This window comes from Astatotilapia calliptera, chromosome 16, assembly GCF_900246225.1.
Source record: "Astatotilapia calliptera chromosome 16, fAstCal1.2, whole genome shotgun sequence".
NCBI classification, from domain to species: domain Eukaryota; kingdom Metazoa; phylum Chordata; class Actinopteri; order Cichliformes; family Cichlidae; genus Astatotilapia; species Astatotilapia calliptera.
In genome coordinates this window covers 1,065,408-1,086,788 of record NC_039317.1, presented here as the reverse complement: position 1 = coordinate 1,086,788, position 21,381 = coordinate 1,065,408, and the positions used below count along the sequence as shown (strand labels likewise).

General features: G+C 45.7%; 1 protein-coding gene across 5 annotated transcripts in view; it reads left to right on the top strand.

Moving 5' to 3' along the window:
• Positions 1-21,381, top strand: part of kalrna (kalirin RhoGEF kinase a) — a 154,323-nt gene that overhangs the window by 88,654 nt on the left and 44,288 nt on the right. For 3 of the 5 annotated variants that reach the window (XM_026144911.1, XM_026144912.1, XM_026144910.1), the window contains exons 24-38: positions 964-1,078; positions 1,200-1,315; positions 4,157-4,279; positions 6,907-7,089; positions 7,173-7,294; positions 7,672-7,738; positions 7,817-7,926; positions 8,240-8,309; positions 9,243-9,332; positions 10,316-10,408; positions 10,544-10,655; positions 10,731-10,921; positions 11,034-11,135; positions 11,215-11,363; positions 12,404-12,506. In XM_026144911.1, coding sequence (XP_026000696.1) covers positions 964-1,078; positions 1,200-1,315; positions 4,157-4,279; positions 6,907-7,089; positions 7,173-7,294; positions 7,672-7,738; positions 7,817-7,926; positions 8,240-8,309; positions 9,243-9,332; positions 10,316-10,408; positions 10,544-10,655; positions 10,731-10,921; positions 11,034-11,135; positions 11,215-11,363; positions 12,404-12,506 — 1,746 coding nt within the window. Of the gene's footprint in view, positions 1-963; positions 1,079-1,199; positions 1,316-4,156; positions 4,280-6,906; positions 7,090-7,172; positions 7,295-7,671; positions 7,739-7,816; positions 7,927-8,239; positions 8,310-9,242; positions 9,333-10,315; positions 10,409-10,543; positions 10,656-10,730; positions 10,922-11,033; positions 11,136-11,214; positions 11,364-12,403; positions 12,507-12,565; positions 12,769-17,810; positions 18,796-21,381 lie in introns of those variants that run through there. The other 2 variants (XM_026144913.1, XM_026144914.1) reach the window with 2 other exon arrangements.

Sequence of the window (21,381 nt, the reverse complement as noted above, 5' to 3'; positions counted from 1 at the left end):
CACACTAACTACACACCAACTACACACTAACTTTAGACTCCAAACAGGCTAAACGTGGCAAATCTGTCACATCTCAAACACGCCGTCACTCCTAAAACTTCCCCCTCCCTAAACATCTAAATGCCATGTTGCCATATCATTTTTTGATTGGTCCACGAGGTACATTTTTCCACCAATAGGAAAGGCTGGTTTTTTTGGTGTTGTTTTAGCTCACAGGCTTTTGAGTGTTTTCCTTATAAAACGCAGTTTCTATATAAAGTATAAACAACGACAGTATTCAGGAAGAAAAACAAACATTGCAGATATTTTATCATAACTCTGGTTTTACGTGGCCGATCAACACAATTTAAAAACTGGTATAAAGTCCACACTTTGTCCGTCAGTTGTTCCGTCTGTCCTGCTCACATCTCCAATGGTTGTACACGTTGTCATTAATGTGGCTTCACTCCACATCAGCCGCTTTGCTAAAACACCGGTGTCGCACATAAGGACGCTGTCAGAGCCTGTCAGCGATGTTGGTTAGCTGCGTATATACGAATGTGAATCACATCATTGGCTGGACTGTGGGATAAGGTGGCATCGTTCTGATCCCATACGGGAGCAGCCAGTCACTGACTCACACTGCAGAACAGAATTGTTAACGTTTTCATTTCAATTTCAATTCAGGTCAGATTTTTTTTTTGTGCGCTACTCAGATTTTCTGTGCGCAGAGACGTGCCAGCAGTGTGCAGCTTAGAGGGAACATTGGTGCTGGACTGTCTCAGCAGCACCTTTACACCGGGTGTTTCAGACCCAGCCTCTGTGGATCCTGGTGTTTTCTGGTGTTCCTGCCTAGAAAGGGCGCGTCAGGGACATTATCTGGTCTGATCATCTGGATGTCCCTGACAGCTTTGAGCACTTATTAGCAAACACATAGACATTGCACAGACAAGCAGCATGTTTACTGATGTTGGTGTGTTACAGGCGTGCACTCTGGCCCGGAGGAATGCAGAGGTGTTTCTGAAGTACATTCACAGGAACAATGTGAGCATGCCTGGAGCTGCCGGTCACACCAGGGGACCTGAGCAACAGGTTAAAGGTCAGTGCTGCTGATGCAGCGTGTGTGTGTCCATGTCCATGATAGGCAAGTTAGGAAGGTTGTGTAGCAGTTAGGGATGAACTCTGTGATTATTGTCCCTGATCTGTGTTGGTGTGCGCAGCTATTCTGAACGAGCTGCTGCAGAGAGAGAACAGAGTCCTTCACTTCTGGACATTAAAGAAACGACGGCTGGACCAGTGTCAGCAGTATCTGGTGTTTGAACGCAGCGCCAAACAGGTGAGTGTGTGAAGTCCAAAGAACGAACGCTCAGCTTTGACACGAGGCTCATCGTAGCTCTGGGTAACGCTTTATAGTAACCTATTTTAATAAGTAGCACATTGATAGTTATTTGCAGTAATGAAACAATAAAATGACAAAGGTTAGTACTGTAAACACTGGGTGATTATTACAACGTTGCACAGATTGAGTAGAGTTTGCAGTGCACCTATAAACACTGTTTGAGTTAAGTTCATGTAACGCTGTTAAAAACACATCGTTTCATATTTCATGACTTTTTCAAATATGTGTTTGTATATTGGGAATTTTGGATGTTTTCAAACTCATACAACCAGTTGTGCTTCGAGCCGTACAGGGTTGTCATTCTAACACTATAGTCCACGTTGCCTAGCAACACTTATTGTTTGCACACATTTTGGCTGTTTGTTAAGATGTGTTGGGCAATGAGACGGGCTACAGCGGGCAGGTAGCTGGCTGTGCAGAGCAGTGAGGGGCCGTAGCTGCACACAGGGTCCAGAACTGATGTGAGCAAATAAAGCAGGAAGTGTGCAGCAGAGTCAGACCAGCTGCAGACAGTCCAGAGCAGTGCGGACGGGAGAGGATAATAATGCATTTATTTTATTTAAAAGCACCTTTCAAGACATCCAAGGACACTTCACAGTAAAACACATAATAGAACAATGTCAACGAAGAACAATGAAAAACAAAAAGCAGAAGATAAAATAAACGATAAGTTCACAGCGAAAATGCAGATTCGAACAGATGAGCAGAGATTTAAACTGGAACCAGTGTTTCTTATATGTGGGCAGAGACTTCCACAGCCTGCAGCAGAGAGGTGAGCAGGAGCGAGGTTATGAAGGCCTTGAAGGTGAGCAGAAGAAGTTTGTATATTATCCAGATTTTCACAGGGAGCCAGTGAAGTTCCTGCAGGACAGGAGTGATGTGCTGGTAGGAGGGGTTCTGCTGATCATGTCAGCAGCACAGTCTTGAACCTGTTGAAGCTGATGGAGAGGTTTATGGGGGAGACCATGCAAGAGGGAATTACAACAGTCAATGCGGGAGACTATGGACGAGACTGTGGACAAGAATGGATGCTGTGTGGAAAGAAAAGGACGTAATCTGTTAATGTTACGTAGATGGAAATAGAACAGTGAGATTATTGATGTGACATTTAAAGCATAGTGAACGGTCTGATGACACCAAGGCTCTGAACCCGAGGAGAAGGGAAACTGTGGAGCAACAAGGAGGATTTCAGTTTTATCCTCGTTGAGTTTAAGAAAATTAAATGAATGGCTGAATGTCTGCTGCAGCCTGGTGCTGTGGACGCTGTGTTTTACTGTGTTGTTGTAGCTGAAACTGTGAGTTTCAAAGTGCAATAACATCGAGTCTCTTTCTTATACCTCCTGTATTTCAGCATAACTAATGCATCATTATCCAAATGATGTTCTTCTATACTCACTTATGAGGTAGCCGGTGTATAGTTTGCTGATCTAAATCATCGGTCAAAGCTTTGTTCAAAATTGTGACACGAAGTAACCTGTTTGCTGTTACTGCTGTTGTGGAGGATCGACGCCCTCTGGTGGTTCTAGGAGGTTTTGCATTGGTGTCTATGTTGAGGGTGGCAGTGGTGGAAAGTCCTAGAAAGCACAGTTTGTGTCCTGTTTCTCTCACGTTGTAGTTCTTTAGCTTACCTTGGCTGTCAGGTTTGGGCACCATGGTTAGCTGTAGGAGCAGATCAGGATTTGGGTAAAGTTTGTTTGTTTGTTTGTTTGTTTTCAGCACTACAGTGTGGTGTGAGACTCAAAGGAAACCTTGTGCATGTCAAATATTTTGATTTCACAAAAACAACAAAGATAAATTAAAATGTTGCTAATGGTTTATAAAGATCGTTGATGGTTAAGCAGCAGCCTGTTTCATGAACGTTCAGCTTTTTAATACTGGTTAGTATAAAGTGTTACCACTGTTCAAATATTGAGGGTGAGCACAAAAACAACAATTGGTCCTGGAGAGTCGGTCAAACAATGATTTGTAATGAACACACGCGTGGGGAGATGAACACTGCACACCGACAGCATCGATCGCCGCCCAATGATACACAAGCAGTTGTTTTTATACCATCAGGGTTTACTTTTATGACGCCCCCTCATGCGTCAAAGCAGATACAACACATGCATAAGTTTCAAAAGCACAGATGTTCTGTTGACGACTTTCGACACATCTAAAAGGACATCTTCTCCGTCTCGAGGCCAGGTGCTTCCTATTAATCTTCTAACTCTCGCTTATCTCCTGGAACAAACTGTCCCGTATGCAGACATCATTTTGCAGCTACAAGCTTTTGCAAACTATTATTTGAATATTTGAACCTTTACCTAAACATGAGTCTAACTACTGTTTGCGTGTGTGTCTCGACCTCAAAATGCACTCGGCCTCACCCCGCCCGTTGATGCTTCTGGCCTTTTACCAGACTCTCTGTGATAGGTGTAATAATCATAACTAAGAACATGTGTAATCTACTGAATAAATGCTTTAATGAAATGATCATTAATGTAATGGTAATGATGGTTATGAATAGTAGCTGTAAAATATTTCCCTGATCTCCACACTCCGTCTCTTGACCACGAGGTCAAGAGGTCACCATACGTTGCGCTGTGTCACTCCTCGGCCCACTCAGCGCTTCTATGTCCATTAATGGCATCATGGACATCGGGCCACCGCCCCGGGGTCCACTGCCCTCGTGATCACCTTTTCCAACAATCCTCTGGCACCAGGAATGAGAGGCACAGTTAACACAAAGGGGCAGGATCAACTCTATGTGTGGTGTTTTTGTGTTGTTGTGTGCAGGCACTGGATTGGATCCAGGAGACAGGTGAGGTTTACCTGGCCACGCACACGTCACCCGGTGACAGCAGCGAGGAAACACAGCAGCTTCTCAATGACTACCATCACTTCAGACTTTGTGCCAAAGTATGTCCTGTGTGTGTGTGTGTGTGTGTGTGTGTGTGTGTGAACAGACAGATGTTCACCCTACACACTCTGATTTGTATTTGAACTTCACTACCAGTCAAACGTTTGGACACACCTTCTCCTTTAATGGTTTTTCTTTGTTTTTACTACTTTCTGCATCGTAGATACAAACTGAAGACATCAAATATCTGAAGCAGATTTATAGAATTATGTAGCAAAGCTCTGTAAAAAACTCTAAAGTCTCATATTTTAGACTCTACTCTTTCTTTGTTGACAGCGCTGCAAACCTTCTCTCAGGTTTCACCTCACAGGTGAGCCTGTCAGGGTTCATGGTGGAGTTTGTTGCCTTCTTAATGACGTTGGGACCATCAGTTGTGTTGTGCAGCAGTCAGGTTGGTGCACAGCTGACAGGCCTGTTTGACAACTGTTAGAATTCATATTACGGCGAGAACCAATCAGCTGAGTAAAGAGAAACAACAGCCCATCATTGCTTTAAGAACTGAAGGTCAGTCAGTCGGAAAACTGCTAAAACTTTGAATGTGTCCCCGAGTGCAGTCGCAAAAACCATCAAGACCACGATGAAGCTGTCTCACATGAGGATGCCCCAGGAAAGGAAGACCAGGAGTCCCTCTGCTGCTGAGGATACGTTCATCCCAGTCACCAGCCTCACAAATCACAAGTTAGCAGCAGCTCAGATCAGAGCCCAGATAGATGCCACACAGAGCTCCAGTAGCAGACACATCTCTGCATGTTCAGAGGACACTGTGTGAATCAGGCCTTTATGGTCAGACAGCTGCTGAGAGACCACGACTGAGGAAAAGCAACAAGCAGAGATTTGTTTGGGTCAAGAAACACAACGAATGGACTTTAGACCATCTGTGCTTTGGTCTCATGAGTCCAAATTGGAGATGTTTGCTTCCACCTGCCGTGTCTTTGTGCAACACAGAAAAGGTGAACGATGGTCTCTACGTGCATGGTTCCCTCTGTGAAGCATGGAGGAGGAGGTGTGATGGTGTGTGTGTGTGGGGGGGGCTTTGCTGGTGACACTGTTGGAGATTTATTCCAAACTAAAGGCAGACTGAACCAGCACGGCTACCACAGCATCCTGCAGCCACATGTCAGGGCAGCACAATGACCCCAAACACCTCCAGGCTGTGTGAGAGCTGTTTGACCAAGAAGGAGAGTGATGGAGGCCTGCACTGTCACCTGACCTACACCCAGTGGAGATGGTTTGGGATGAGATGGAGCGCAGAGTGAAGGCAAAGGACCAACAAGTGCTCAGCATCTCTGAACTCCTTCAAGACTGTTGGAAACCATTTCAGGCGACGACCTCATGCAGCTCACTTTTTGTTTACTGCATAATTCCATGTGTGTGTTCATTGCCTTCAATGAGAATCTACAATGTAAATAATCATGAAAATAAAGAAAAACCATTAAAGGAGAAGGCGTGCCCAAACTTTTGACTTTACTAGGCTTAAAGTTTTGGTTTGCATCAATTGTTTGGTAATTTTCCACTTTCACACGTGGGAGTCTGACAGCAGAGCGGTGAGGTGGTGCTGGGTCATCAACACCTCACAGCTTTCAAGCAGGTGAGGGATGATTATAATCAACCCTCAACATGTAAAGAGTGCAAAATCAGGAAAGAATCTGAATATAGTGAAAATAGTGATTAATATTAGAGGATGAGTAGACTGTTAACTGCTTCTAATAAAACTAAACACTCTGAGCAGGATTTCCTGGTCAAACATGGGAAAATGTTACAGTTCAACTCAAAATGTGTTTGCAGAGCACACTGAAGAACAACAGAGTCGACCAAAGTGCTTCACCATCAGTTAAAACAAGAGAAAACAATAGAGGAACAAATTCAGAAAAATAAGACGACAGTGAATTAACAAGAAAAACATCAAACAGGCCTGATGGTACTCAGGGTCAGCCAGGGTCAAAAAGTGAGTTTTAAGATGCGATTTAAAAGACTGAACCGAGTCTGACGTACGAGTCTCCTCTGGCAGATTCTTCCAGTCTGGCTGCTGCTGCCCGAGCTCCTCTGTGCTTCCAGACCTGGTTGTGCTGGTTGTCACACATGTTGAGGAGTTCATTTAAATAACAGGGCGCCATATTATTAAAAACTTTCAATCTTAAACTCGATATTTTACAGGGAGCCAGTGTAATATACTCACATATCTATATTATTGCTAATATATGTTGTAATATATCTATATCACTAAAGCACTTCTGGATGGATGCAAACTGCATTTCGTTGCCCTGTACCTGTGCGTGTGCAATGACAATAAAGTTGAATTCTATTCTATTCTAAATTTGCTAAAACTGGAGTTACTGATAAATGCAGACACTCCACAGATAGACGTGAACACCTGCAGTGAATCATCTCCAGCGTGACAGAAGAGAAGCAGCTACATCCACTGGTTTCATCTTTGTGCAGAAGGATGTATATGCGGTCATAATGAGCCCACACAGAGTGGGACCTGACAACAGATACGAGATATTCAAAGATGTACTTACAAATGTCCCACAAGGTATTAGTGTGTTTCACAAAGGGCCACGTAGGGATGCTGAACATCAGCGACTCCTCAGCTTCTGTAATTTGTGTGTCTGACAACATCCTGCAGCAAACCAAGGAGAAGGTGAAGCTGCTGATCCAGCTGGCAGACAGTCTGGTGGAGAAGGGGCACGCCCACGTGCTGGAGCTGAAGCGCTGGGTGAGCACGGTGGACCGCAGGTACCGTGACTTCTCTGCACGGATGGGCAAATACCAGGAGAGCCTGGAGAGGAGCCTGGGAATGAGCTCTGAGGTGAAAACAGCAACACACACTTGTGCCAGTGCAGTCCCAGAAACATCTTCTGATTACTGGCAGAAATGATGTTCTCTGTGCAGGACAACAAAGACCTGGAACTGGACACCATCCCTGCCAGCCTGACAGATGACCCGGAGGTCAAACTGCGTGACCCCAACCATGAGGTCAACGAGGAGAAGAGGAAGTCTGCCAGGAAGAAAGAGTGAGTTTGGAAAGAAAGGAGGACCGAGTCATCATCATGTGTCACTACAGTAGTTCACCTCGTTCGATCGCATCCACTCACATCCACTCCACAGACGAGGTCGCCTCTGCTCCTGTACAGGTCACGGGTGTGAAAACAACACAAAGTTATGATACATACAGATTCGGTGGGGGTATTACTGCAGTGACTTCAGCTGTCTTCTGTTAGAGTGGCTGCTGTCTGTGGAAGCGTCACACGTTAGCTAAACCAAAGTCTGCACACTGACGTGACGTGAATGCATCCTTACAGCTGTGCTGCTTTCAGTCGTTTTGCCGTCACGTGTTTCTGAGGATCAGTCTTTGGTTTGCGTTTTAGTCTCAAGTCTTTTCCTGTCTCAGGTTCATCATGGCAGAGCTCTTGCAGACAGAGAAGACCTACGTCAGAGACCTTCAGGAGTGTTTAGAGGTGAGAACAACGAGCGAGTTTGTTTGTGGACATTAGTACGTTTGTGCTGTGTGGCTGACGGCTCTGTGTGCCCGTCAGACGTACCTGTTGGAGATGACCAACGGTGTAGAGGAGATCCCACCTGGCATTGCTAACAAAGAGCACATCATATTTGGTAACATGCAGGAGATATATGACTTCCACAGCAAGTGAGTGACGTTTAGATTAGGTCTGCAGCTGAATGTGCTGTCTGTGTGTGTGTTCAGTTGAGCTCTGAACCCTGTTAATATACTGTGTGTGTTCATGCATGGGCCACACCCCCCAGCTGTCCACGACAAACTCATTTGTGTCTCATCTCTTTGTGGTCCCTGCACAAACCCACGCATTAGTTCAATGAGCAGCAACGCTTTAAACTCATTCACAGCATCTGGAGGTTTCACATATCACCATTCTGAACAATGTCTGTGTTACTTGAGTGATTTACAGTAAAAATATACAGTCTGTTTGTTTGTGTCTTTGCAGTATTTTCCTAAAGGAGCTGGTAAACTATGAGCAGCTTCCAGAGGACGTGGGTCACTGCTTTGTCACCTGGGTGAGAGTCACAGTGGAAACACTGTTCAGAAAGCTTTCGAGTATCATAAGTAGCTCCTAGTGACGACATTGTAAGTGTTATTTTAGGCTGGGACTACATTCAAAGAGCAGGTTAGCCCCTAAACTTCCTGAAAGCTGTCAGCAGAATATGAAGAAAGGACAGCTGTGACATCAAAGTTGAAAGGAGGCTGTATTCTTGTGTGATACTGCAACAAAACAGAAGATGGCGCTGTGGTCAGCGAGTTAGCGTATCTGTTCTGGTAGGACTGCTTCTGTCCACAGCGAGGCTTCGGTCTGTTCACATGAAGCACTGCTAGGATTGGGCACAGTGTGAGCAAATGACTGTGCTCGAGGTCATGCTGGGCAGTTACAGGCACCTCCATCTTCACAGGAAACTGGCACACAGTGAAGAAATGATGGAGCTGTGACTCTGCAGCTCACCAGGAACAGAACAAGCAAGAAAAAGATTTAAAATGCAGCATCCAAAGCACAGAGTGGCTGCAGTGGAGAGGTTTTTATGTTACAGCTCTGCTGCTCGGTGCAGCTGAAGGTCAGCAGCGCCCACACGGCAACACAAAAAATAAAACAGCCATTTAAGAAGCCATTAAAGCAGAGCAAAGACAGGATCTCAGTGAATGCATGAAACACTGTCCTGCAGTCATGCTTCTTATCTGTTTAACCTTCATCGGCAAAGTGTGCACACACAGTATCAGCTGTTTTATTCTATCACGGTTATTTTGGGGCATTTTTATGCGGCTGTTGGATGGTTGAGCAGTGATGAAAGACAGGAAAGTGGGGAGAGAGGGGGAAAGACAAAGGACTGCAGGTGTGAGTCAAACCTGCACTGTGGCCACGTGTCACACTGAGCTGAACTGGCGTCCCAGGTAGCTGTAAGTGTAAGCAGGACGTAAAGCTGCCTCCTCTCCTTTTCCAGGCTGATAAGTTCCACATATATGTGGATTACTGCAAGAACAAACCAGACTCCAGCCAGCTGATCCTGGAGCACGCAGGCACCTTCTTTGATGTGAGTATCACAGCACCATCGACGCTTCTTTTGATTGACGTTTGATTGTTCTGGGAAAAAATATAAAATCATGTTACATCTGTATCTCCATGTTTGTGAAGCTAACATCTGTCTTATGTTTGATATATTAAAGTGGCTTCGATGCAGGACACTTGCTGAGTTAGTTACTGAACAGCTTGTGAAAACATAGAGCAGCTGACTGCAGCTCCCAAACACTCTGATGAAGAGGAGGAAGCTTCACTTTATAAATGACGATGTACTTTTCTAAGAACGAGTCAGATTTCTCAGTTTCATTTGCAAATGCTTGTTTAGCATTTTTACAGCATCAGCTGGCACGTTCTGGGCTCCTTTAAACTCGGGCGACCAATCGTCCTCTTTCTGCACTTGCTGTAAAAGCCTGAGTGACATGTTTTATTTCATGAACCGCACCGAGGAGGCATCGTTTAAATATGTCATATAGCGCTTTTTTACTCTTCTGAGCACTCAACTTGTGCATTCACCCATTCACACCCATACTGCATTGGATAGCAATTTGGGCAAGTTGCTATCTAGTATCTTGCCCAAGGATATTTGGCATGCAGGCTAGAGGAAGCCAGGAATCGAACCACCAACCTTGCGATCAGTAGATGACCTGCTCTACTGCCTGAGCTACAAGTTTTTCATGACTGGACCAATCGGCCTCTTTTTTGGAAATCAAAGTATGGTCACGGTTTTTTAACCCCATTAAAAGCTCCTTCAGTGTACCTGATGCTGTTTTTATACTAAAGAAGCTGATTGGATCAACACACACTCGCTGTGTTACACTCAGCGTGCCGGGTTCATTTGTCGAGCACATGTGGAAGACAAATAGACTCAGTGGCATGCTGTCATTTCTCCCTGTACGCACAAACAGTGTGTAATTGCTCTTCTGTCAGCAGATGGTGCTGTTGCACTGACGTTTACAAGCGTTGAACATTTAATATACACATTTCTGCTGTGTGCAGGAGATTCAGCAGAGACGAGGACTGGCTAACTCAATCTCCTCCTACCTCATCAAACCGGTCCAGAGGATCACCAAGTACCAACTACTGCTAAAGGTGAACAGAACCAGTGTGGGTGAATCCGCCCACGCGCTGAGTGGGAACTCGTAGAACGTGTGGTTTAAATGGAGCAAATATTTATAGATCGATCCCCTTTCATCAGTTTTAACATCTCGTCCTGTCCTCCTGCAGGAGTTATTGTCCTGCTGCGAGGAGGGAAAGGGAGAGATCAAAGACGGTTTGGAGGTGATGCTCAGCGTTCCTAAGAGAGCAAACGACGCCATGCATCTCGCCATGTTAGAGGGTAAGAGACCGTCCTCGCACACTTCCTCCTAGCACTGATGTGAAACATGGTTGTTCATGCTTGGCTCTTCTGTAGGCTTTGAGGAGAACCTGGAGGTGCAGGGTGAGCTGATCCTGCAGGACAGTTTTCAGGTTTGGGATCCACGCTCGCTCATCAGGAAGGGTAGGGACCGGCACCTCTTCCTGTTTGAGTTCTCTTTGGTCTTTAGCAAAGAGATCAAAGACTCAGCTGGCAGAACCAAGTACCAGTACAAGAACAGACTACTGGTGAGCGGGTGGTTTCAGCCACGACTGATGTTCTCGCTGTGTTTGTGTCCACATACATGTAGAAATAGCCATTGTTGCTTTAACTGTACCCCCTCCCTTACTCTTCCCGCAGACGTCAGAGTTGGGGGTGACTGAGCACATTGAGGGCGACCCTTGTAAATTTGCTGTGTGGGCTGGAAGAACCCCATCCTCTGATAATAAAACTGTGCTGAAAGTACGTGAAATTAAATGTAAACGAAAGTCTGGGCTCTCTGCTTTCATCAGCTGGGATATTAAAGCTGTGACTTCTCCAGGCATCCAGTATGGAAGCTAAACAAGACTGGATTAAGAACATCAGGGAGGTGATCCAGGAGAGGATGACTCACCTGAAGGGGGCGCTTAAGGAGCCGCTTCACCTGCCTAAAACACCAGCACTGACCAAACCCAGGAATAATGCTAAAAGGTGAAGAAACACATACTTTTGCTGGGATTACTATAGTACACTGTAGCACACAGATTGATGGATGAAGGTTGCCGGTTCGAGCCCCGGCTCCGACAGTCTCGGTCGTTGTGTCCTTGGGCAAGACACTTCACCCGTTGCCTACTGGTGGTGGTCAGAGGGCCCGGTGGCGCCAGTGTCCGGCGGCCTCGCCTCTGTCAGTGCGCCCCAGGGTGGCTGTGGCTACAATGTAGCTGCCATCACCAGTGTGTGAATGTGTGTGTGAATGGGTGGATGACTGGATGTGTAAAGCGCTTTGGGGTCCTGAGGGACTAGTAAAGTGCTATATAAATACAGGCCATTTACCATTTACCATTTACCGTGGATTCACCGTGACAGAAACACAAGCGTGGGCACAAAGGGAGCGGTAGGACTGTCCTGTTATTACCGTCACAGATATGTGGAAGACTGAAGCTGCTGAAAAATAGAGAAATAAGCAGCGTTTATTTTAACCATTGAGCGCGATGACTCAGTGTTAGCCTCACAGCAAGAATATCGTGGGTTTGTGTGGAGCATTATGTGTGGGCGTACTCCGGCTTGTACCTGCAGTCCACACACATGCAGTTAGTGGGGTTAGGCCGTAAACTGGGCGTAGGTGTGCCTCGCCTCTTGCCCTGTGGAAGCTGAGAGAGGCTCCAGGCCCCCTGACCCTTAACTGGATAAGCAGGAGGAAGTGAATGGGTTCTAATTTACACGATGAATGAAGACCAATGTTTGTATTCATGTCGTTGTCTTGATCCAATTACAGGTTTCAGATAAACAGCAGTTATTTTAAAGTGTGCCACAGACATAAAGTCCTGTAACTTAACAGCAACCCATTCTGTGACATCACATGTGCATCACATGAGTAGAGCTAGCTTAGCCGTTTCTGCTGGGTGGAACGGGAATCGGACCAAAAGGACATACAGAGGACATGGAATGATATGAAATGTGTAAAAAATGATTGTTAGCCTCGTCAGTAAGACCTTTCACATTCATCCTGGTTGTGCTGTGTGTTTCTGCAGGGAGGGAGGTGAAGACGGAGACAGTCAGGGAGACGGCAGCAGCCAACCAGACACCATCTCAATTGCATCCAGGACATCCCAGAACACTGTAGACAGCGACAAGGTAGGAAACACCGTCGCTGAGCATCTGATACTGACGAGCTGACGACCCACAGCTGTATCAGCGCTACAGGGTTTCCTGTGCAGCTTAAATGAGCAGCAGCAGGGGCTGGGCATGCTCACTGTTTGGAGTGTGTGTTCAGTTCACACATGTGAACGAGAAGTCATCAACAATGCTGCCAGAAAAACAATCAGTTGTGAAAGCCCTTTTCAGGCTGTGTGCAGGCACCTGCACGGACTCCTACCAGGCAGCCTCTGACATCAAAGTAAGACCTTTTGTGTTGCTGCTTTAGCTGTATGAAGGTGCAGAATCCAGGTCTTATCTTATCGCTGTTTTTCACATTCTTATGTTTAACTTGTCCAGTTACTCGGAGCCATAGACACAAACACTCAGACTGAGGACGGACACTTGGCTCCAAACTGTTGTCACTCTGTGCACTGATGACATCACATTCGCTGCAGCTCAGTTTTATGTTTGTCAGCGATGATTAAGCATAGGATCACATGGTCAACTGCACAGATAGATGATAGTCTCATTTCCGTCTGTGTCAGTCGCAGGTGGAGGTGTGTTCGTACACGTTCACTGCCAGAAAAAACTTTGGCCTCTTGAGCCTTTCCTCTGCTACGAGATCTCCATCTTGAGAGCTTTTTAGGCGGTTTGTTTTATTTTTTCCTTTTTAAAAAATGTTTACTTCATCACGAGGATGAGCTCCTTATATGAGGAAGCTCAGTGAATATGAGCAAACAATCAAAAGGGCATAATCGTAGACATGAGTTTGGTGCGATTCTTGTCTTGGCTGTTTGTCAGCGCACACACACATGGAAAACCTGACACAGATGTCAGTCATGGCCTCCTGCTGTAGAGTTACATGGTGTGTCCTTTTCACAGTGCAGCCCTCACGCCTACACGCTGGCTCGCCTCTAAATGTCAGCAGCACACACAGACTCACACCAGACTCGGTTTGTCTGAAACATGCGTCCACACTGTGCATGTATACGCCATCAATCCCACAGGCAGCTACGCTCTGACCTGTGTTTTTTACATGTGTGTGGACCCCACCTCTTTCTGTCCAATGAAAACAGAATGAGTTTTTCCAGTCCTTTCTGAGTGTGGGCGTGTTGTTGCTCTGCTCTGGTTTATTGTTTCTAGGATTTAGAAAACTCCAGCTTGCCTATTTTTGGAGCCTCCTCTGCTGTTGTCCAAAAAACCAAACCTCAGAAGTAAAAAAGCTTTTGTCCTGCAGTTTGCTCTGATTTATTTCACAGCTTCAACCGTGAGAGTCACATGTCTTTATTTCTGGTTTCCGAGTCTTTACATTGAGCTGTTTTGTAATTTGGTGGTAAAATAGGGACAGTGCTGTGAGTTTTCATGCTAAAGTCCTTTGCTTAGAGCTGTTTGTCTTTTCTTGCAGTTCATGATTGTAGTTGCTGGACGAGTATTTTCCCCAGAAGCACAATGAAACATTGTTTTTTGCTCATGTGTCAAGGCTGATGCTGTAATCGTTTGTTGTGTTCCCATGGCTCTGCTGACCCGCAGGGATTTATTATCATACAAGTGCATCAATCCCTTGTGTATCGTGGAGACAACTGTATTAAATCAATGATCTGAGCAGACATGTTTGTTCAGTACAGCAGTCGTTCTTAATGTGTACTCATTGGTTCTCTCAAACTTCTCCATCAGCAGTCTGAAGCACTAAAATGTTCTCAAATCAAATCTCATTACTTCATATGTGTGAAATGTGACTGAATTCATTAGAAAGCTTCTTACAATCTGTCACTCAGGCTGCGTTTTTCTTTGGGAACTGTCTTTGCAGTTTTTTAAATATTCAGTCAATCACGCAAGGAAGAGCATGCAAGTGAACGGCTGTAAGCAAGAAGTAGTGTCCCTAGAAAAGATAAAGTAGTCAGTCTGACCCAGTCCTGGAGAAAGCTCCAACCCAGATGAAGGCCCAGCATGAGTAGTGGTCAGAAGAAGGGAAGAAAGGTAACTGGGGACAAACCGAGCCAATCCCGCTTTGCCTGCTGCGCAGGGACCAATTCAGGGGACAAAGACAAAGGCAGGGACCAGTTTGCTTTTTGGGACATTTTTGTTTGGTGATGTGTGAATTTCCTATGTGCTGTGGCTCTAAAAGGTTGGGAAACACTGCTCTATGTAGAGGGTTGGTAACTCTACCGTGTGGTATTGGATTTTCACTCTCATGTACGCCTCAAACCTGACTGATCGTTGGCAGCAGGCGGCTGTGTGCAGTCTGTAAACACTTCAGCAAACTGTCACAGACATTTTTAAGTTAATTGATTTCGGCAAATAAGCTGATCAGGCTTTGCACTTACATACAAGTTTCTGAGAGTTAGCAGCTGTGTGACGGCGGCTCACAGGACAACAGCTTCAAGCAGCTTCATAGTGGTCGTAGTGAGAAAGTCTCAGCTGTGAAGACTTCAAGCTGCAGCAAGAAAGCCAGACGCCAGAATAAAACAAAGAGGCTTGTTAAGACAGCCACACTGGACTACTGAAGGTTTTATGGACTGATGAATCAAAACTTGAAATCTTTCGTTCATCGTGCAGGATCTTTGTACGGCGTCAAGAAGGTGAAAGGACGGTTCCACAGTGTGTGGCATCAACGTCAAACATGGAGGAGGAAGGGTGATGGTCTGGGGCTGTTTGCTGATCCAGGGTCAGTGACTGAACCTAAACAGCTACCACAGCACCATGAAGCACCATGCAGCACCCTCTGGTATGCACCCAGTTGGTCGGGGGTTCATCCTACAGCAAGATAATGACCCAAACCATCAGTCCAAGCTGTGCCAGAACTACCTCAGGAACAAGAACAAGATTGTGAGCTTGCAAACGTGGAGTGTCCAGCACAGCCTCCAGACTGAAACCCCATCGAGCTGGTTTGAACTGGACAGAAGAGGGAAAGCAAAGCAGCCTACGAGGTCCACATTCGTGGGAACTTCTGCTACAGATGTGGGAGAAGATCTGATGTCTGTTGTAGACAGAAGCCTCGGCTGTGTTCAGCTGTTATATCTGCCAAAGGTGCTACTGATGAGTCAAAGGTTAGAATACGGTTTGGTCTAAAATGAAATCTAAATTTATTCCGTAGTTTCTTTTTTAACTGCAGGTGTTTATTTGTGCTGTGCTTTCATTTCAGAGTGCAGTGAGACAAACGGGATACTATTCAATAAAAACGGAAACACTGGGGTTTCCAAAGTCTGTTATTACAATCTTAAAATGATGTCAGCAAGAGTTGAGTCACTGCTGCCGTGAGCCAATCACACTGTTGTGTTCCTGTTTCTCGTTATTCTTCTACCTTATTCTAGTTGCTCCGTTTCTTTGCCGCTTCACTACTCCCTCAGTTTTTATCCGATTTTCACCATTCAAACTTTAAGCTGTTCTGCTCATTCTGCTAACGCCAGCTATATCTTTTGGTGCTGATAACTTTCATACTTTTTGAGATATTAAGCTTTTTATGCAATTTTTTTTGATGAATGGGACCCATTATCAGTGTGGGTACAGGACACGTGAAAGCCTCGCCCAAGCACAGGCTGCTCAGGGTTGTAAAGTGCTAGAAAAATTCCATAAAAGTATATAACAGTACTGAAAGGGACTAAAGAGAGAGCCTATTTCTCCTGTTTCGGCTTCTTTCTCTGGCTCCCTGTTGAATCTGGAAAGGATTTAAATCTGACTTGTCCATTGTCTTGAATGATCAGGGCCGTGTTATCTTAAAGACCTCATATTACCACAACAGAGCACCTCGCTCTCACGCTGTCGATGTATTTGTGGTTCCTAGAGTAGCAGAGCCTCCAACTTTCAGACTTGTGTGGAAACAGCTGACGCTTTGGGACACGGACACGATCTCTGCTTTAAGATTAGGCTTCAAACTTTCCTTTTGCCACCAGATTAGTTTAAACACATAACAACAAACTGGCACGTACGTTCACACTGACAGATTAACTGAGGTGGAGGGGGCCTGTCAGGGTTCTCTTAGGACAGCTTGGCTCCTTGTTGTTCCTGTGACATCTACACCATGGGTCTGTCACTCCCTCATCATGTATGGAAGCTTGTAAGGGATTGCTCTGTCATATTTATGCTCTTTGTTTTAAATGAAGACAAAGGCAGCCCAAACCACAGTTTAACACAGCCACACTGTCTTTGTTGGTTAAACACAGCCTCACCAGTTTGATGTGATGGCATCATGACAGTAGTTTTTAACTTCCTGTGGTAAGCTGGGTTTCTTCTTCTATGGCTCATTTAAAAGGCACTTCTCATGGGTCTAAGCAGCCTCTTGTAAGTATCGCAAATGGCTGCGTCGTTTAGTTCTGACAAACTGTCAGTGTCACAAATCTAAGGTTGGAAATTGTAGGTTTGCAAACAATAGTCATGATTATTTTTTTCCTTTTATCCATAAACTGAGCTGATTTCTTTCTTACATCGATTTAGTTGTGAAACGGTCATTTTATTCATTTTAACTTGGTTATCTGAGTTACATGTATCTAGTTTGAGCGAGGTCATCTCTAACGTCGTGGTATATAAGTCAGTCTCTGGAGTCGTTCTGTGATGTTGCTTTGATATAGTGAGTCACTGTGGTTTAGTTATTTAAAGCATTGTTCCAGCGGCTGATGACTTGGTCTTCACTGCTCCGCTGTCAGAGCAGTGAAGACACGTTTTTATCCTGAACTTTTACTTTAATTGAACATGGTTCTCATTTCTAAGCCAGGCGCAGTAATGCGTCCTCGCAGTCTGCACGTGCAGAGATGAATATATCAGCGTACATAAAATCCACTGACAGAACAACAACCCTCACGACTGCCTGATGCCGGGAGATTTGACCTGGGCTGGGTTATCATAGGAAGTGTACGCCTTGGCGGTGAACCAATCAGTGCCTACGACACAAACCCCTCAGAGCAGAATCCTCCTGTCTTTGATCCATGTACGCTGCATGAAGACCCAAACAACAGTTGGACGGGCCGCTTAATAATAGCAGTGACAATAGTAATGGAGACAATAGTGAGCATGGAGGCATACTAGCATACAGCTCACTGCATAGCTGCTAGCTATGATCTCCAGTGTCTGGAGTGCCATAAGTAAAATTACACTTCACAATTACACGGGTCGCTCTCAGGAGCTCAGTGAATGCCAGTGTGGTACCGAGCCAGGATGCAACCTGTGCAACAACTCGACTAAATACTCCACAGTTAACTGTAACTGGTATTATAACAAAGTGGACTGGACTGAGAATGACACCATTTCAACCACAAAGTGATTGGCTGCGTAAAATCATGGTCAGTGGGCGCTGAGGTGCATAGTGCTCAGAGATCTGACCTTCTGCAGACTCGTAACCTCCAGGCTTCAGAGAAGCTTGAGGGCGGTGTGCAGAGAGCTCCATGGACTGGGTCTCTGTGGCTGAGCAGCTGCATCCAAGATTTCCATACCAGCTCTCAGATGCAGTGATCTAAAGCACACCAGCACTATGCTTGGCCCTCAGCTCCGCTGAAAGCAACTCTTACAATCCAGTTCAGACAATGTGATGCTCCCAGCTTTGGGAGGAGTGTTTGGGAATGCCCCTTCCTGTCCCAGCATGACTGCACCAGTCCATGAAGACACTCACTGGTACTATCAGTACGTCCAGACACGTCTAGAAATGTGTCTGGACTATTTTAATATATAATCAAAATATAAGATTGTAAATGTATAAAATGTCTATAAAAGTTGGACCGGATCACTTGGTGAGGACGTCCTTCCTCAGCAGCAACTGTTTACACGTGTTCTCATGAATCGAATGCATTCACACTCAGACCGAAGCCTCACAGCAGCCATCTGCTGATCATATGACTGTGGTGTCACACACTCATCTGCATGTGCTCTCTAACCACTCCCCACACACACACACGCATGCACGCACGCACGCACGGGCACACACACACACACACACACGCACTACAAGTCCTGCAACTGACTATTTTACTGCTTCACTAGATTACAGGAAGTGGAGAAATGTGAATGCAGTGACACACACACACACAGACGCACACACACACAGACGCACACACACACAGACGCACACACACACACACACGCACACACACAGACGCACACCCAAGCTGAGTGGCATTCCCATCAAGCACAAAGCTATGGCTGTCTAGAGAGAGAGAGAGAGAGAGAGAGGGCGTGTTCACAGACACAAGTGAGGGAGTTGTTGAAGACGGCGAGAGCGACAGAGTCAGAGGGAGACGCACGAGCAGAGGTCGACATGCCAAAGTGGATGAACTTTAAACTCTTCAAAGACAGCAGCAGAGTGAGTACAAGGAGCTGGACGAGGTCATTGTCCTGGTCAGAGTGAACACTGTGATCATCCTGCTGCTGCACTGTCACCCTGCGCCTGAGAGCAGCTCTGGCAGCTTCTGCTCAAGTGTTTAACTTTGCACCGTCTGAGTCAGGATGCAGTTACAGTGCAGACTGGTTAGGGTCATTTTCTGTGTGCAGAGCTGGTTTTGCTGTTTTCCCCACCTGCATGTTTGTGATGCAGGTGGAAAAAGCTGCTGTGGGGAGCGCTAATGCTACAGACTGTATATAAATGATGGACAAAGCCACAGTGATGTCACTGAAGCTTTTATTAGCTGACTGCTTAAATACCTGAGAGGACTAGATCACTGACTCCGGCTAGCAGTGTGTGTGTGTCTGTCGATAAACTGGCCTACATCAATAACACTTCTTCTTCTTCTGTTGCTAATCTTGTTATCATCTCATTAGTAGTGTCCACATGGATTAGTCACAGTTCTGACAGTTTAACACGGGGCTCTATGGAGAGGGGCACTTCTGCAGCGACTTCTTTTCCAGCTTGTGAAAAACGTCTTCTTGAGGATTTAAGGATTCACCTCGTCTGTTCTTCCTTCATTATTGTAGCGTGGACACGCTGCGTCCTGCAAGTCCTGCAGCTTGAATGTGTAGCCGATTGTATGAGCAGGTTCAGAGGGTCCTGCTCACTTTCACTTAGTGTTGTAAAGGTTCACTGCAGAAGTGAATATGTGTAAGGAGGGAGATTAATGGTTAAACAGGGTGTGTGAGTGTTTGTGCGGCAGGCTGACGGGGAGGAAATGGACCATTAGCTGCTACGTGGAGACAGGATAAATAAAAAAGTGAGCGTCCAGACTGATTGTGTGCAGACCAGTGGCTCAGAATAAACAGTGTAAACACACTCGTGGGCTCAGTCCCTTATTTAACTTCTTAACTACATCTGTGCTAAACTGCTGTTTAGAGAGGGAAGAAGTGACTATTTTAACGTCCTGACTCAGTGCGCTGCCACACTCGGTCACGCTGATGTGTCCTCACTGCACAGTGCTGGAACAGTAAATAACAGGCGAGGTTTGGTATGAACTCTGGTTTCATGGTTCAGCACAGCAACGAAAGCCAAAGAAATGCATCAAAACATTTTTCTTTTCTTTTTTGGAAATATGACGACCGCGTGTGGGAGCCAGGACGGGGACGAAAACGTTTCAGGCTGGTTTTCCTGTTTGTTTACAGCTGCCAGTACAATGGTTGACTGGTCCTGCTGGTTTCAGTGATGCGGTTCTGCTTCCACAACACCACCTTGGCCAGTTGGAGATTTCAGTGGTGATTTGAGTGTCTAATGTGTGCTTGTTTAAACTGTGTCTGGTCCTGACAAAACGAGCCAATCAGACTGTTTCTTCTGCTTTAAGTAAGCGGCCGTCCCAGCACAGAACGTCCTCCGCCCGACTTGTCACTTGTGGTTCAGCCCACACAATTTGTCTCTGGTCATTATTCAAACTGTGTCGAGGAGGTAAACAAGCAGACACTAATTGTCGGGGCATGCTAGCAAGTTTGGTAATTATGTTTGAATCTCATCCTGTCAGCTTGAGGTGTTTAATCAGTCTAACCATCCAAGTGGACACAAAGCTGCTGCTCCACCTTCCTCCTTGGACAGTTTTGCTTGTGAAATGTTCCTCCTCCCTTTGTTGTGTTTTCTGTTTGCTGTGGGTCAGGCTTCTCTCTTGCGACACCCCGATGCAAACGTGGTTCCTTATATAAAGAAAAGCAGCGTGCCAGGACTGCATCTGTAATCTGTAGCTCTAAATCACAACAGCAGCTGCCCCGCGGTGCTGGTCTCCACATTTCAGGAACAGTGTAGTATTCTGCATGTTCATTAAACACTTGTGTGAATATATTAGTGTTTGATGCACATTTCATGGAATGACAGTGATGATAACACTTGCTTTGTCTGTTTCCATGAAATTGCATCGCCTCTGGACTTAGTTTTCCATTCGGCACAGATCAGTGTGACGCTTACAGAAATCTATGAATAATCAAACAGAGAAGTGAGGGGTCACTTCATTTGTCTCAGCTGTGGATCAAGTGGGAGCTGCTGTTTCAGACCCTAAAAGTTACAACTTCAGCACCGACTTACTCGCCGTATAAAAACGAAAAGACGACTAAATACATTTCCAGAGTTTATGAGGACAAATTACCAGCAGAGTGCACCCTGGTGTTCAGACCTCAGCCTTGGACGTGCACATGCCTGCTCAGAGCTTTGCTGACGTAGACGTGTGCTTGCTGCCTGCAGTCTGGCGCTCGGGATTGCTCACAGCTTCCACTCCTGGAACAAACTGTGTAGTGAAGCGTCTTAGCGAGGTGTGTGTCTGAAATGCATATATCTGCAGGCTGCTGCGCAAACACAGTGTTGCACGAGTATGTTTGGATCAGCTGAGTTTGCTCAGCAGATGTGTCTCAGCAGCTCCAGCTTGACTGCTCTGTGCTGCAGTTTAAGGATGTTTCAGTAAATCTAATAAGTTGCATATGAGGTTCATAAGTGATTCCTTGGAGATGGGATTAGTGGTCCAGAATCTTTGCCCATATGTTAGATGTC